Source organism: Sapajus apella, unplaced genomic scaffold (genome assembly GCF_009761245.1).
Source record: "Sapajus apella isolate SASKATOON/1434 unplaced genomic scaffold, GSC_monkey_1.0 scaffold48, whole genome shotgun sequence".
Lineage (NCBI taxonomy): Eukaryota > Metazoa > Chordata > Mammalia > Primates > Cebidae > Sapajus > Sapajus apella.
This window is the reverse complement of record NW_022436988.1, coordinates 7794968-7810129: the sequence shown is the minus strand read 5'-3', so window position 1 is coordinate 7810129 and position 15162 is coordinate 7794968. Positions and strand designations below refer to the sequence as shown.

Here is a 15162-nt window from a genome sequence, read left to right as displayed (position 1 = left end):
CTTGCTCTGTTGCCCAGGCTGGAGTGTAGTGGCCTGATCTTGGCTCACTGCAACCTCCACCTCCTGGGTTCAAGTGATTCTCTTGCCTCAGCCTCCCGAGTAGCTGGGACTACAGGCACGTGCCATCACACCCAACTAATTTTTTTTTTTTTTTTTTTTGAGATGGCATCTCGCTCTGTCGCCAGGCTAGAGTGCAGTGGCATGATCTTGGCTCACTACAGCCTCCCCCTCCGGGTTCAAGCGATGCTCTTGCCTCAGCCTGCCAAGTATCTGGGACTGTAGGCACACATCACCAGGCCCAGCTAATTTTTGTATTTTTAGTAGAGACAGGGTTTCACCATGTTGACCAGGATGGTCTCGATCTCCTGACCTCATGATCTGCCTGCCTTGGCCTCCCAAAGTGCTGGGACCTTGCCCGGCCTAATTTTTGTATTTTTAGTGGAGATAGGATTTCACCATGTTACTTAGGCTGGTCTCGAACTGCTGACCTCAGGTGGTCCGCCTGCCTTGGCCTCCCAAAGTGCTGGGATTACAGGTGTGAGCCACCACGCCCAGCCTACTCTGTCACTTTTTATACTCACTGGCTCACACTACCCATCCCCCTCCACCCCACACACACACACAGGTACCTCATGCACACACACTTCCGCCATCCTGTTAGTAGCACTCTGGGAGAGTGAGTTACAGAAGCTCCACACGTGCTTGGGTGAATGCGGCCCCCGCAAGGTGCCAAGGAGCAGTCCCCAGCTCTTTTCTACTTTTCTGGAGTGTGGATTGGTGAGAAAGCATCTGGGAGCCGGGCAAGGAACAGGCCTCTGTCCACATGCAGCCAAACCTCTAGGTGCAGACTTTGGTGGTGCTTTAGATGGTGTGGGAGTGGAGAATGTACCCTGCCTGATTTTCTGCAGCACGCTCTAGAGGCCAAGGAGGCGTGAAGGGGCCCAGGGCTCCCCAAACTGTAGGGCTGGGAAGGTGGTGGGAGGGTTGTGGCCAGTCTTCCTGAGGATGTGGTGGGGGGAGGTGGGGCAGGTAAAACAGGTGGACACTGTGATCTAGATGTCCTGGAACACTGCCCCAACTCCTCCCACCAGCAGACCCCCAGCGAAGTGGGGGAGGTGGTGAAGTCATGAACCAATCCTATTTCACCCAGATAGAATGAGCAGTCTCAGCTGGGCGCAGTGGCTCATACCTGTAATCCCAGCACTTTGGGAGGCCGAGGCGGGCAGATCTCAAGGTCAGGAGATCGAGACCATCCTGGCTAACATGGTGAAACCCTGTCTCTACTAAAAATACAAAAAAAATTAGCTGGGCATGGTGGTACACGCCTGAAGACCCAGCTACACGGGAGGCTGAAGCAGGAGAATTGTTTGAACCCGGAGGCAGAGGTTACAGTGAGCCAAGATCACGCCACTGCACTCCCACCTGTGCAACAGAGGGAGACTCTGTCTCAAAAAAAAAAAAAAAAGAAAAAAAGAATGAGCAGCTTCAGGGTGATGCCGTGCAGGGCGTTGGCTCACCTTTCTGGGAATCCTCATCAGGGTCAAACGTTGTCCAGCCTGAATCCTCACTCTGTGGGGGAGAAAACTAAGGCACGGAGAGGGATCAGGCCTTGCTCAGGCCACATGGCCAGTCCGCGGCGGGTGGGCATCAGAATCCAGGCCTGTTCCTTGAAACCTCCCGGCTATTCCTGCTGGAACTGCCCTCCCCCTGCCCCACTCTCCTTCTCTTCCTCTGCCCCCTCCTCATTCAGCTGCCACCTGCTGGCTGTCTCGTCCCACAGGGCCCCTGTGCAGCATCCTGGTGGTACGCTTCGGCTGCCGAGGGACTGCGATGCTGGGAGGCGTGCTGGCCAGCCTGGGCATGGTGGCTGGCTCCTTCTCCCGCAGCCTCAGCCAGCTCTACTTCACAGCAGGATTCATCACAGGTGACTATCACTCCATCTCCAGAATTTATAGGCACCTACTAGAAAGTGCTGGGCACACAGACATGGTAGCTCATGCTTGTAATCCCAGCACTTTGGGAGGCAGAGGCGGGCAGATCACAAGCTCAGGAGTTTGAGACTAGCCTGGCCAACATGGAGAAACCTCGTCTTTACTAAAAATACAAAAGTTAGCCAGGCGTGGTGGTGGGTCCCTGTAGTCCCAGCTACTTGGGAGGCTGAGGCAGGAGAATCACTTGAACCCGGAAAGCGGAGGTTGCAGTGAGCCAAGATCACACCACTGCACTCCAGCCTGGGCCACAGACAAGACTCCATCTCAAAAAAAAAAAAAAAAAAGACAGGCAGGGCGTGGTGGCTCACGCCTGTAATCCAAGCACTTTGGATTACACACCTGTAATCCAAGGCAGGCGGATCACCTGAGGTCAGGAGTTCAAGACCAGCCTGACCAACATGGGGAAACCCCGTCTTATATTTTTTAATATAAAAATAAAAATTAAAAAATAAAAGACAAAGTACTGGAATTACAGGTGTGAGCCCATCGCACCCAGCCCTTCCACAGCATTTTGTTGTAAGGGGACCGGAGAAATGGACTATATCCAGAAGTGGTTATGAGGTCAACAGAGGGTTGTTTTTTTTTTTAATGGGAGAAATAATGAAGTAGAATGATCAAGGAAAGAGAAAAAGGATGATGCAGGACAGAAGGGACCTGCTAGAGAGGTGCCTCTGAGTGGAAAGGATGCAGGACAGAAGGGAGGGACAGCCACTGGGGCACGGGCAGGCCATTGTCACTGGTGGGCATGTGGACAGCTGAGCATGAGGATAGGGAGGAGGCATTGGGATGCACAGAGGAAGAGACCCAGTACTCACCTAGCAGGGCAGGCAGCGGGTGACCGAGGGAGCTATACTGGTGGCACAGGCAGCCTGAGGCCATGGTCACACGTGATTGGGAGCTTTCTCTCCAGCATGCTCAGGTGTGCAGCTGCAGACACCGAGTGGGTGGGGAGTTGGGAAGGCCTCTCTGGAGAGGTGGCGGCTGAATTGAGAGGAACATGGAAAGTCTGGAGGAAGCAGATTCCAAGCAGAAGGAACAGTAGCTACAAATGTCCCGAGGTAGGGGCAGCTTCATGTCCAGAGGCAGAGAAAGAAGCTACTGTGGCTTGATCATAGTGATTGACAGGGAGTGGCCTGAGATGGCATCTGAGGGGTGGGCTGGAGCCAGACCACAGAGAGCCTTCCAGAGCTTCGTGGATACTTTGGATCTGTTTTCAAGTGGGATGGGAAGTCTTTGGAAGGTGTTAAGCCAAGAGAGAACCTAATCCAATTTGGGGGTTTGTTTGTTTTTGAGACAGAATCTCTCTCTCTTGCCCAGGCTGGAGTGCAGTGACAATATCTTGGCTTACTGCAACCTCCACTTCCTGGGTTCAAGCAATTCTCCTGACTCAGCCTCCCAAGTAGCTGGGACTACAGGTGCCTACCATTATGCTCAGCTAATTTTTGTATTTTTAGTAGAGAGGGGGTTTCACTATGTTGGCCAGGCTGGTCTCAAACTCCTGAGCTCAAGTGATCCACCAGCCCCAGCCTCCCATAGTGCTGTGATTACAGGAGTGAGCCACGGCGCCCAGCCCAATTTGGGTTTTTAAAAGATAACTGTTGTGCTACACCAAGGGGAACAGGAATGCCCTGGCAGCCTTGGGAGGGCAGATCTGGGAAGGGGTGCTTACAGGGAGGTGGTGAGGCCAGCTGACTCCATCTTCAGTCCCCGGGGACTTAGACCTGGGTATGGACTAGAACCAGAGGAGGGCAGGTGTGTGGAATGGGCCGACACCACCCCCGGATGCAGGTGGAAGGCCCCCCCAGCATGCCTCCAGGCTGGTCTTCCCTCTTGCCCCGCAGGCCTGGGCATGTGCTTCAGCTTCCAGTCGAGCATCACGGTGCTGGGCTTCTACTTTGTCCGCCGACGGGTGCTGGCCAACGCACTGGCATCTATGGGCGTCTCCCTGGGCATCACACTCTGGCCACTGCTCTCCCGCTACCTCCTGGAGGATCTGGGCTGGAGGGGTACCTTCCTTGTCTTTGGTGGAGTCTTTCTCCACTGCTGCATCTGCGGGGCCGTCATGAGGCCTGTGGCCACCAGCGTGGCCCCTGAGACCAAAGAATGTCCCCCGCCACCTCCCAAGACACCTGTGCTCGGCTGCCTGGCTGCCTGTGGCCAGACCATCCAGCGCCACCTGGCCTTTGACATCCTGCGGCACAACACAGGCTACCGCGTGTACACGCTGGGCGTGATGTGGTCAATCCTGGGCTTCCCACTGCCACATGTCTTCCTGGTGCCATATGCCATGCGGCACAGAGTGGACGAGCAGCAGGCAGCCCTTCTCATCTCCATCATCGGCTTCAGCAACATCTTCCTGCGGCCCCTAGCCGGGCTGGTGGCAGGACGGCGGGCCTTTGCCAGCCACCGCAAGTACCTGTTCAGCCTGGCAGTCCTGCTCAACGGGCTCACTAATCTGGTGTGCGCAGCATCAGCCGACTTCTGGGTGCTTGTGGGCTACTGCCTGGTGTACAGCGTGTCCATGAGTGGCATCGGCGCCCTCGTCTTCCAGGTCCTCATGGACATTGTCCCCATGGATCGCTTCCCCAGCGCCCTGGGACTCTTCACCGTCCTGGACGGACTTGCTTTCCTCATCTCCCCGCCACTGGCCGGTGAGGAGCTGGGAAGGAGGGCAGCCAGGTAGTGTGGTAAAAGGGGAACAGTCTAGACAGCTCTGGGTCCAGTCCAGCATCTCCAGGGTGTGTGCTACAGCCGGTTTTCCACCTGGCATTCAGGGTAGGATCAGCTGAAAGCATGGCTTTGTGTACCAGACCTCAGTCCTCCATCATCGTCCCTGTACCTCCTTTTTCCTTTTTCTTTTTTTTTGAGACGTGGAGTCTCACTCTGTCACCCAGGCTGGAGTGCAGTGGCACAATCTCGGCTCACTGCAACCTCCGCCTCCCAGGTTCAAGTGATTCTCCTGCATCAGCCTCCTGAGTAGCTGGGACTACAAGTGTGTGCCACCATGCCTGACTAATTTTTTTGTATTTTTAGTAGAGATGGGGTTTCACCACGTTAGCCAGGATGGTCTCAATCTCCTGACCTCATGATTCGCCCACCTCATGGCCTCCCAAGGTGCTGGGATTACAGGCGTGAGCCACTGTGCCCAGTGCATCCAAGGGAATTTTTTTCTTTTCTTTTTTTTTTTTTTTTTTTTTGAGACGGAGTCTCACTCTGTGGCCCAGGCTGGAGTGCAGTGGTGTGATCTCAGCTCACTGCAATTGCTGTTGCCCGGAGTTCAAGTGATTCTCCTGCCTCAGCCTCCCAAGTAGCTAGGATTACAGGCGCCTACCATCGCGCCTGGCTAATTTTTACAGTTTTAGTAGAGACAGGGTTTCATCATCTTGGCCAGGCTGGTCTTGAACTCCTGACTTTGTGATCCACCCACCTCAGCCTCCCAAAGTGCTGGGATTATAGGTGTGAGCCACTGTGCCTGGCCACAAGGGAATTCTTTTTTCCTTTTTTTAAAAAAAAATCTTTTTTTTTAAATAAAGATGGGGTTTCACCATGTTGGTCAGGCTGTTCTTGAACTCCCAACCTCAGGTGATCCACCCGCCTTGGCCTCCAAAGTGCTTGGATTACAGGCGTGAGCCACCATGCCTGGCCAGGAATTCTTTAAGCAAACAAGTTGGGAGAGCTCTCCAGAAGGAGGCATAGGAGAGATCTGGAGGGTGCTGAGCAAAGATTCCACTAGTTCCCTGCCACCAAGGGTCAGCAGGTCATATCCCTGAGTTATCTTGCAGCCTGAGGACTCTTCCTGCCCAGGCCAGAAGGGTTTAGTGTTTCTTCCCCTCCTTTCATTCAACAAGTATCTGTTGCGTGTCTACTGGGTGTCAGCCACAATTCCTGGTACAGCAGAGACAAAAATAAAATCCCCGCTGTCAGGAACACACAGTTTGGTTGGGGGGAGGCCTGGTAGCACTGGCCTAACTTGATCTCTATCCGCTAGGGCTCCTCCTGGACAGCACCAACAACTTCAGCTATGTTTTCTACATGTCCAGCTTCTTCCTCATCTCAGCTGCCCTCTTCATGGGCAGTAGCTTCTATTCCCTGCAGAAGAAGGAGCAGCAAGGCAAGCAGGCTGTCGAGACAGATGCCTTAGAGCAGGATCTTTTCTTGGAAGGCAAAGACGGTTCTGGGAAGCAATGGTGCCCTGAGATCATGTATGTGACCAGCGTCTAAGACCCAGGGGTCACCTATGTGACCAATGTCTGAGTCCTGAAGTTACTGAGTGAACAGTCTCAGCCCAGGAGGGGGACCTCCAGCTCCTTGACCAGGGGCTCTGGTGAAGAGCAGCCCAGGAAACTCAGGCTGTCAAGGCTGTGCAAGCTGGGACTCTACCAGGAACTGAGACCTTGGTTTGGATCCTAGAATCGGTGAAGTCTGAGGGCCCGCCCTGCAGTCTCAGCAGGACCTACTCTATCTAGGGACTTCCTCCTTCCTTTCCCCACCCTGTCTCCTTGGTGGGGAGGATTATTGCTGGGTGGGGGAAGCCAGACATTTGACCAGGGGAGAGGAGGGCTTGCCAGGCAGCCCGAAGACCGCTGTGAAAATGGAACTGCTTCTGCAAGAGAAGTTCTTCTACTCCCCAATCCTGTCCTCCGGAGGCCCCCCTTTCCCCCTGCTGTGTTAGAGGTGTCAACCCTGGGGTAAGTGGCTGGCTGATCCAGCTGCCAGTTCACCCCTGCTCCCTGTACACCTGTGCCTTTGACATGGAGGTCTGAGCTCCCCCAACACACATTTTGCTGGTGCCTTTCCCCAAGATCACCACCCAGGGGTTAGCTTTCATCAGCCCACTCTTGTCCCAGCAGGGTACCGAGAGAATGAGAAAACAGAATGTGTTTGAATTATACACAAAAATGTTCCCTGCAGCAGGTCATAAACTCTGTGAACTAATAAAGCTGGAAAACAGGGCTGGAGTTTTCCCCAACCCCCTTCCTTTCCTCCCCCCTCAGTAAGGGGTGCTCAGGTTCAGGATGTTGTTTGTTGATTCAGGCTTAACCAGGCTCTGGCAAGAAAACCTTATCAGGAGATTTTATTTTCATGAGCTGATGCCAGTCTTCCCGCCCCCCATGTCCAGCTGGTGTGAATAAGTATCCTTGGGGATGTCCTGCTTCCTCCAGGAGCAGCCATGAGTGTCTCTTGTGGCCAAAGGCGGTACTGCAGGCAAAGCAAAGGGCTTGGGCGGGAATAGCCCTGAGTGTGTTTGACTCTACCACTATCTGCCATGTGATTTTGGGCAAATTGTTGACCACCTCTGAGCCTTGAAAAAGTAGGAGGTTACTTTGTTATGGCAAAATAATAAAATTTAATTTAATTTAAAAAAAGAAAACATAGGAGGTTCGCCTGGATGAGCTCGTCTCTTTCAGTTGAAAAGTCTGACTCAGTGATCATCCTGAAGACCCCATTGCCTTCTGGCTCCCCACCCAGTCTTACACTTGTCTGCCATCAATAACACGTGCTCTGAAGGGAGAATGCTTGCGTGTGCTTCTCCAGGTCCTGTCTCCCCCATCTCAATGGAATGGGAAAGGAGGAAGTTTGGTGCTAGTATCCACTAGGTTTTGAGTGCATCCCGTAAAGAGCCCACTTCCTGAAAACATTTAAAACAGATATCAGCTGGAGATGGTAATGTGCATATGTAATCCCAGCTACTCGGGAGGCTGAGGCAGCAGAATCACTTGAACCTGGGAGGTGAAGGTTGCAGTGAGCTGAGATAGCGCCACTGCACTCCAACCTGGCGACACAGCGAAGCGAGACTTCATCTCAAAAAAAAAAAAAGAAAAACAAGTCCAGGCACGGTGGCTCACACCTGTAATCTCAGCACTTTGGGAGGCCGAGGCGGGTGGATCACTTGAGGTCAGGAGTTCAAGATGGCAAAACCACGACTCTACTAAAAATACAAAAATTAGCCAGGTGTGATGGCAGGCACCTATAATCCCAGCTACTTGGGAGGCTGAGGCAGGAGAATTGCTTGAACCCAAGAGGCAGAAGTTGCAGTGAGCTGGGATCATGCCACCGTATTTCAGCCAGGGTGACAGAATGAGACTATCTCAAAACAAAAAACAAAACAAAACAAAAAAACAATAAAAACGTTTTGGGAGGCCACGGCAGGAGGATCGCTTGAGACCAGGACTTGAAGACCAGCCTAGGCAACATAGAGACCCCATCTCTACAAAAAAATTAAGGAAAGTGGGGGAAAAGCTGAGTGTGGTGGATCATGCCTATAATCCCAACACTTTGGAAGGCCAAGATAGGAAATCACTTGAGAGGCCAGCCTGGGCAACATAAGGAAACCTGCATCTCTACAAAAAGTTTGAAAATTCACTGGACATGGTGGCACAGACCTGTAGTCCAAGCTGCTCAGGAGGCAGAGGTAGAAGGATCCCTTGAGCCACGAAGTTCAAGGTCACAGTGAGCTGTGATCACACCACTGCACTCCAGCATGAGTGATGAGCCCTTGTCCCCCTGCCAAAAACAAAAAGGCTATCACTGAATGTTCTGCATAGGAAACTGACCTCACCTGCTCCTAGGCAAGAGTGGCAATCATCTCTGGGCAGAATTCCTTCAATAAATATTTATTAAGTATCTACTGTGCGCAAGAGACTAAGCAGAGGTAAGACCTACCAATGGCTGAGAATTCTACCCCAAGGAAGATCCCTCCTGGAGGCCTTAAGAAGGGAGAAGACCAATGAGGGAGGAGGATGGGGGTGGCACATCTGATTCTACAGTCCCCACTTAGCTGATTGCCTGCGAACCTCTAGAGAAGGTCTGGGGCAATTCCTGGGCAGGGAGGAATGGAACTTATTTCTATCCTTGCCTCCGTTCATGGGCTCCCCTTTGCTGCTGTGTCCAGCAAGAGGCAGAGAAACTGCTTGGGCACCTTGGGGTAAGATGTACTTCGCAGGCTGCAGAGGCTCCCAACAGACACCAAGGGGCTTTGGGGAGGGTCCTGGGGCCTAAGCACCCAGACTAAGGTTGAAACTCCTGCCTCCGAGGGTGTGCAGTGTATAGGACAGGGGCTGATGGCAAGGACCCGAAGCCTCAGAGGTAGGGCCTGCTTCCAATGGGGCCGCAGCTGGCTGGACTGTGACAGCCACTCTGCCTTCATCCAGGCCCAGGGCTTCAGGTATGGTCCTTGCCTTTGTCATCCTAAATAACAGAGAGGCTCTCTCAAAGAAAATGCCATCTCTTTGGGCATAGGGCATTGCAGTGGTAATATGCATGGCATAGTAAACCATATGGGTATTCAGGGAGGTAAAGGAAGACAAAGGCTTTAAGGGAAAAATTAGGATTACCTGTTTTGAGATAATTATCGCTAGGTAGAAGGATTCACAACAAGAGTGACCAGTTCAAGGTTGGACGGGCAGTTGTTGGGCAGATGACCGTGCAGAAGTATGTTTTGTGCAAGTTTGTGATGGCCTTTATGCAACGTGGTGGTTTTTGCAGTCTTTGTGATAGTTTTGATTATCAGATATTTATGCATGAGAACTCTCTCGTCGTGGGTTTCTTGGACTCTGTCGGGGTTTTGTTTGTTTTTTAATGCAAGTGACTCTACTTTTGTACTCTCAGGACATGCACAGCCTAAGCCACCTATACCACATTGTCAAACACGATTGGAGTGTGGCAAGGCCACCTCCTTCCCTGGTGCTTTGTTCCCTGTGACCACTAGTAATCCAGCACACATCCGCTTCCTGAGAATCCCCGAGAGGGAACCGGCCGAAGGGCTTCAGCATCCAGAAAGCCCTGAAAGCGCCACATCCAAGGCTCCTCCTCCGGCTCCCCGGTGCTGCCCCAGGCGCGCGCCGTCCACCCGACTGACGAAAAGCCCCAGGACATAACCCAGTCCCCTTGATTTCTGTCCAGAGGTGGCGGATCCACCTCGGGGCTGGGATGGAGGGCGTATCGGGGTCGCCAGGCTTTTTGCAAAAGGGGCAAAGGACCAATGGGGGGCGCAGAGAGCTGACGCCCGCGCTCCTAAGGGCCGTCCTGGTCAAGGAGGCTGGGCCCCGCCCCCGCCAGCCGTGGGGGCCCTGGAGGTGCTTCTGCCTTGACGTCCTGCCACATGGGTTCTGGCAGACTCTGCTGCTCCTCGCGGAATTCCAGCCGCCCGACGTGGGCGTCTCACCTTCTGGGCCACGTCGGGGCGGTGGAGGACCCCGGGGAATCGGCAGGAGAGTAGGAAAGGTGGGGCGGGAAAGCTGAGCGAGGCCCTCACCCGCCCTCCCATCGGCCGGGGCAGCAAGTGGGTTTCTTTCTTGCGTTCAGATTTTGCAGTAATTTGCAGCTGGAAACAAGATATGGGAAACCAGGCTGCTCCTCGCAGTAAACCCACCCACGCCCGCACCTGTCTCAGCGAAGCCGCTCGCAGCGGGCTGCACCCCAGGGTGAAGGGGTTCCGCCTCCAGAAAAAACGTAACCCCGCGGAGTACGCGCGCCAGGGAGTTCGCCGACGACCCCGCCCCGGCCCCGCCCCCTCCGCCCCGGCCCCGCCCCCTCCGCCCCGGCCCCGCCCCTTCCGCCTCATTAAGGGCGGAGACAGCGCGGCTTCCGCTGGGGGTTCGGAATAGAGCCCGGTAGCCGGGGATCCGGGGCTGGTGTCCCCTCCGCAAGCTCCAACTCGCAGACTGTTCCTCGTCTCCCGCGCCCCAATTTCGATTTTCAAACCCAACTCCTACAGGATTCTGAGACCCCCGCCCCATCTCCCACATCCCATTTCCAGCTTCAAATTGCTGTAGAATCTGAACCCTGGAAAGAAACCCGTTTGCCGCCCCGCGTCTTCCCTCTCCACACAGATGGAGGGCAGGTGAAGGTCTCGCTCGGCTTTCCCCCTGCACCTTTCCCACCCTCCTGCCCGTCCCTGGGGGTCCTCGGCCACACCGGCCATGGCCCAGAAGCCGAAGGTGGACCCCCACGTCGGGCGGCTGGGATTCCTGCAGGCGCTGGTCACAGAATTCCAGGAGACCCAGAGCCAAGGTGAGAGCCACGGTGGGGCCAGGGGGCAGGGTCTGCTGTGGCCGCCGCTCCGACCTGGCTCCAGTGCCGCTTTCCCGTTGCAGACGCCAAGGAGCAAGTCCTCGCCAACCTCGCCAACTTCGCTTATGACCCCAACAACTACGAGTATCTGCGGCAGCTGCAGGTCCTGGATTTATTTCTTGATTCGCTGTCGGAGGAGAATGAGACCCTCGTGGAGTTTGCTATTGGTAAGGGCGGGGCCGGTTCCCTAGATGTCTAATGGGCCGGGGTGAGATAAGTGAATTAGAATTGAGTCGTTGGGGCCAGGCGTGGTGGCTCACGCCTGTAATCCCAGCACTTTGGGAGGCTGAGGCAGACGGATCACTTGAGCTGAGGAATTTGAGATCAGCCTGGGCAACATGGCAAAATCGCGTCTCTACTAAAAATGCAAAACTTAGCCGCGCACCGTGGTGTGCACCTATAGGCCCATGGAGACTGAAGCAGGAAGATTGCGTGAGTCTGGGAGGCAGAGGCCAAAGTGAGCTGAGATTGAGCCACTGCACTCTAACCTGAGCGAGAGAGCGAGACCATGTCTCGAAAAAAAGATGTTTTGTTTCGAGACAGTTTCATTCTTGTTCCTCAGGCTGGAGTGCAATGGCAAGATCTCGGCTCACCGCAACCTCCGCCTCCCAGGTTCAAGTGATTCTCCTGTCTCAGCCTCCTCAGTAGCTGGGATTACAGGTGCCCACCACCATGCCTGGCTAATTTTTTTGTATTTTTAAAAGAGATGAGGCTTTGAACTCCTGACCTCAGGTGATCCACCTGCCTTGGTTTCCCAAAGTGCTGGGATTACAGGCATGAGCCACCATGCCCAACCCAAAAGAGATGTCTTAAAAAGAGCAATTTCAGCCACTGCGCGGGGGCTCACACCTATCCTAGCACTTTGGGAGGCTGAGGCTGGAGGATCACCTGGGCTCAGGAGTTCAAGACTAGCCTGGCCAACATGGTGAAACCCTGTCTCTACTAAAAATACAAAAATTAGCTGGGCCTAGTGGCGTATCCTGTAATCCCAGCTACTTGGGAAGCTGAAAAAGGAGAATGGCTTGAACCCTGGAGGTGGAGGTCGCAGTGAGCTGAGATCATGCCAGTGCACTCCAGCCTGCCCAGTGGGAGCAAGACTCCACTTCAAAAAAATAAAATAGGCCAGGCGTGGTGGCTCACGCCTGTAATCCAAGCACTTTGGAGGCCAAGGCGGGCGGATCACCTGAGGTCGGGAGTTCAAGACCAGCCTGACCAACATAGTGAAACGCCGTCTTAAAAAACATAAAAATAATAAATAAATAAAAAAGCAATTTTTTGGCCGGGCACAGTGGCTCACACCTGTAATCCCAGCACTTTGGGAAGCTGAGGTGGACAGATCACCTGAAGTCAGGAGTTTGAGACCAGCCTGGCCAACATGGTGAAACCCTGTAGGTAACTAAAAATACAAAAATTAGCTGGGCATGGTGGCGGGCACCTGTATGTAATCCCAGCTACTTGAGAGGCTGAGGTGGGAGAATCGCTTGAACCCAGTAGGTGGAGGTTGCACTGAGCCCAGATGGCACCACTGCTCTCCAGCCTGGGCAACAGTGAGACTCCATCTGGAAAAAACAAAAAAACCCAACAATTTCAGGCAGGAGAGGTGGCTCAAACCTGTAATCTCAGCACTTTGGCAGGCTGAGGCGGGCAGATCACTTGAGTCGCAGAGTTCAAGGCCAGCCTGGGCAACATGGCAAAACCCCATCTCTGCTATTAAAAAAAAATAAAATTACAAAAATTAGCCTGTTGGCCGGTTGTGGTGGCTCACACTTGTAATCCCAGCACTTTGGGAGGCTGAGGCGGGCAGATCACGAGGTCAGAAGTTTGAGACCAGCCTGGCCAACACTGTGAAACCCCCATCTCTACTAAAAACACAAAAATTAGCTGGACATGGTGGGGTGGGGGGCACGCCTGTAATCTCAGCTACTCTGGAGGCTGAGACAGGAAAATCACTTGAACCTCAGAGGCAGAGGTTGCAGTAAGCCAAGATCACGCCATTGCACTCCAGCTCCAGCCTGGGCAACAAAAGCAAAACCCTGTCTCAAGGAAAAAAAAAATTAGCCTGGCATGGTGTCCCAGCTACTCGGGAGGCGGAGGTGGGAGGATTGCTTGAGCCTGGGAGGTTGACGCTGCAGTGAGCTAGGATTGGGCCACTGCACTCAAGCCTGGGTGACAGAACAAGATCCTGTCTCAAAAACAAAAGTAACTCATATTTAGTGTTTTCATAGCAAGAGAAGTAGAGATGGCTTGCAGTCGGTAACTTATGGCTTCTGTAGTTGTGATCTTAAGACCTACTGAGCTATTCACTGGGCGATATTTACTGGGCATGTACTGTATAAGCTAGCTACTGTTCTAAATGCTGGGGTATGGTGAACAAGTTAGGGGAAGGTCTTTTCCCTCCAGGAGCTTACATTCTAGTAGGGGGGACAGGTGGCGAGCAAACAAAAAAGATGATGCTCAGAAGGAAATAGAGTAATGAGAGACAGCAGTGGAAGGTGGGGGCTACTTCAGTCTTGGCCATCGTGGGAAAGGCATTTTAGTGGGGACACGGCATGGGCAAAGGCCTTAAGACAGGAAGGAGCCAGAAGGAAAGCTGCTGTGGCAGGATCGTTGTAGTGAAGTGGAGAATGGCATAAAAAGAGTTTAGATCACGCCTGTAATCCCAGCACTTTGGGAGGCCGAGGCGGGTGGATCACGAGGTCAAGAGATCGAGACCATCCTGGTCAACATGGTGAAACCCCGTCTCTACTAAAAATACAAAAAATCAGCTGGGCATGGTGGCGCGTGCCTATAATCCCAGCTACTCAGGAGGCTGAGGCAGGAGAATTGCCTGAACCCAGGAGGCGGAGGTTGTGGTGAGCCGAGATCGCACCATTGCACTCCAGCCTGGGTAACAAGAGCGAAACTCCGTCTCAAAAAAAAAAAAAAAAAAAAAAAAAGTTTAGAGAGCGCAGCGGCACCGGAGCTTGCAGGGGCTTAGATGTAGGCCATGGGAAATAGTTTAAGCAAACAAAACTCTGAGAGAGAACAAAAATTCCTTTTTCAAGCCATACACAGTGCCCACCTGTAGTCCCAGATACTCAGGAAGATCGCTTGAGCCCAGGTGTTTAAGGCTGTAGTGTGCTCCGATTGCACCTGTGAATAGCCACTGCACTCCAGCCTGGGCAACATGTGCCTGATTACCTGGCTGAAGTGTTGTCACCAGGCTTCTCCACTGTGAAATTACTCTTTCTTTCCCCTCTTTACATATTATACTCATCGGAAGGAAGTCACTACATAAATTATCTTAAATCTCTTTAGGCTGGGTGTGGTGGCTCATGCCTATAATCTCAACAATTTGGAAGCCTGAAGAGGGAGGATCATCTAAGGTCGAGTTCGAGACCAGCCTGGCCAACATCATGAAACCCTGTCTCTACTAAAAATAAAAAATTAACTGGGCATCGTGGCACATGCCTGCAGTCCCAGCTACTTAGGAGGTTGAGACAGGAACCCAGAAGGCGGAGGTTGCAATGAGCCAAGATCATGCCGCTGCACTCCAACCTGGGCAACAGAGTGAGACTCCATCTCAAAAAAAAGACAAAACTTTTTATTGTTTTTTCTTTTTTAGTTTAGCTTTTTATTGAACGTATTAAAAATGAAGTTTAGTCAAAAAGACCAAAGCCCATGTCATCATTAGACTCCTCAAATTCTTTCGTTGCTTCCACTTTCTTCTCAGCTGGAGCAGCAGCGGTAGAGGGGCAGGACCTCCTGCTGGAGCAGGTCCACCAGCCCCTGCATTGCAGATGAGGCTCCCAGTGTTGACATTGGCCATGGCCTTTGCAAACAAGCCAAGCCAAAAATGTTCAACATTTACACCGGCTGCTTTAATGAGGGCATTGATCTTATCCTCCATGATGGTCACCTCATCATCATGCAGAATGAGGGCCAAGTAGATGCAGGTGAGCTCGGAGACAGAGGCCATGGTGTGGCTGAGTGTGGGGCTGGCGCTGCCAGACGCAGTGCTAATTGGCAGATGAAGTGAAGGCCTCACCCCAACATGGCCTTAGCTTCCTTGGAAGGACCAAGCACCTTGGCAGTGCTTTTTTTTTTTTTTTTTTTTTTT

At 53.0% G+C, this 15162-nt stretch overlaps 2 protein-coding genes and 1 pseudogene across 13 annotated transcripts in view; 2 read left to right on the top strand and 1 right to left on the bottom strand.

Moving 5' to 3' along the window:
* Nucleotides 1-15162, top strand: part of SLC16A5 (solute carrier family 16 member 5) — a 24513-nt gene that overhangs the window by 7576 nt on the left and 1775 nt on the right. For 7 of the 10 annotated variants that reach the window (XR_004257774.1, XR_004257780.1, XR_004257778.1 and 4 more), the window contains 3 exons: nt 1781-1924; nt 3833-4642; nt 5980-6388. Coding sequence is in view for 2 of the 10 variants with exons in the window: in XM_032241726.1 (XP_032097617.1) it covers nt 1781-1924; nt 3833-4642; nt 5980-6212 (1187 nt within the window). In the remaining 8 variants the exon portion in view is untranslated. Of the gene's footprint in view, nt 1-1780; nt 1925-3832; nt 4671-5979; nt 7346-15162 lie in introns of those variants that run through there. The other 3 variants (XM_032241726.1, XM_032241727.1, XR_004257775.1) reach the window with 3 other exon arrangements.
* Nucleotides 10525-15162, top strand: part of ARMC7 (armadillo repeat containing 7) — an 11445-nt gene continuing 6807 nt past the window's right edge. For 2 of the 3 annotated variants that reach the window (XM_032241729.1, XM_032241731.1), the window contains exons 1-2: nt 10525-11003; nt 11087-11230. In XM_032241729.1, coding sequence (XP_032097620.1) covers nt 10913-11003; nt 11087-11230 — 235 coding nt within the window. In that variant the 5' untranslated portion in view covers nt 10525-10912. The remainder of the gene's footprint in view (nt 11004-11086; nt 11231-15162) is intronic. The other variant, XM_032241730.1, reaches the window with a different exon arrangement.
* On the bottom strand, nt 14613-15130 carry LOC116525685 (annotated as a pseudogene).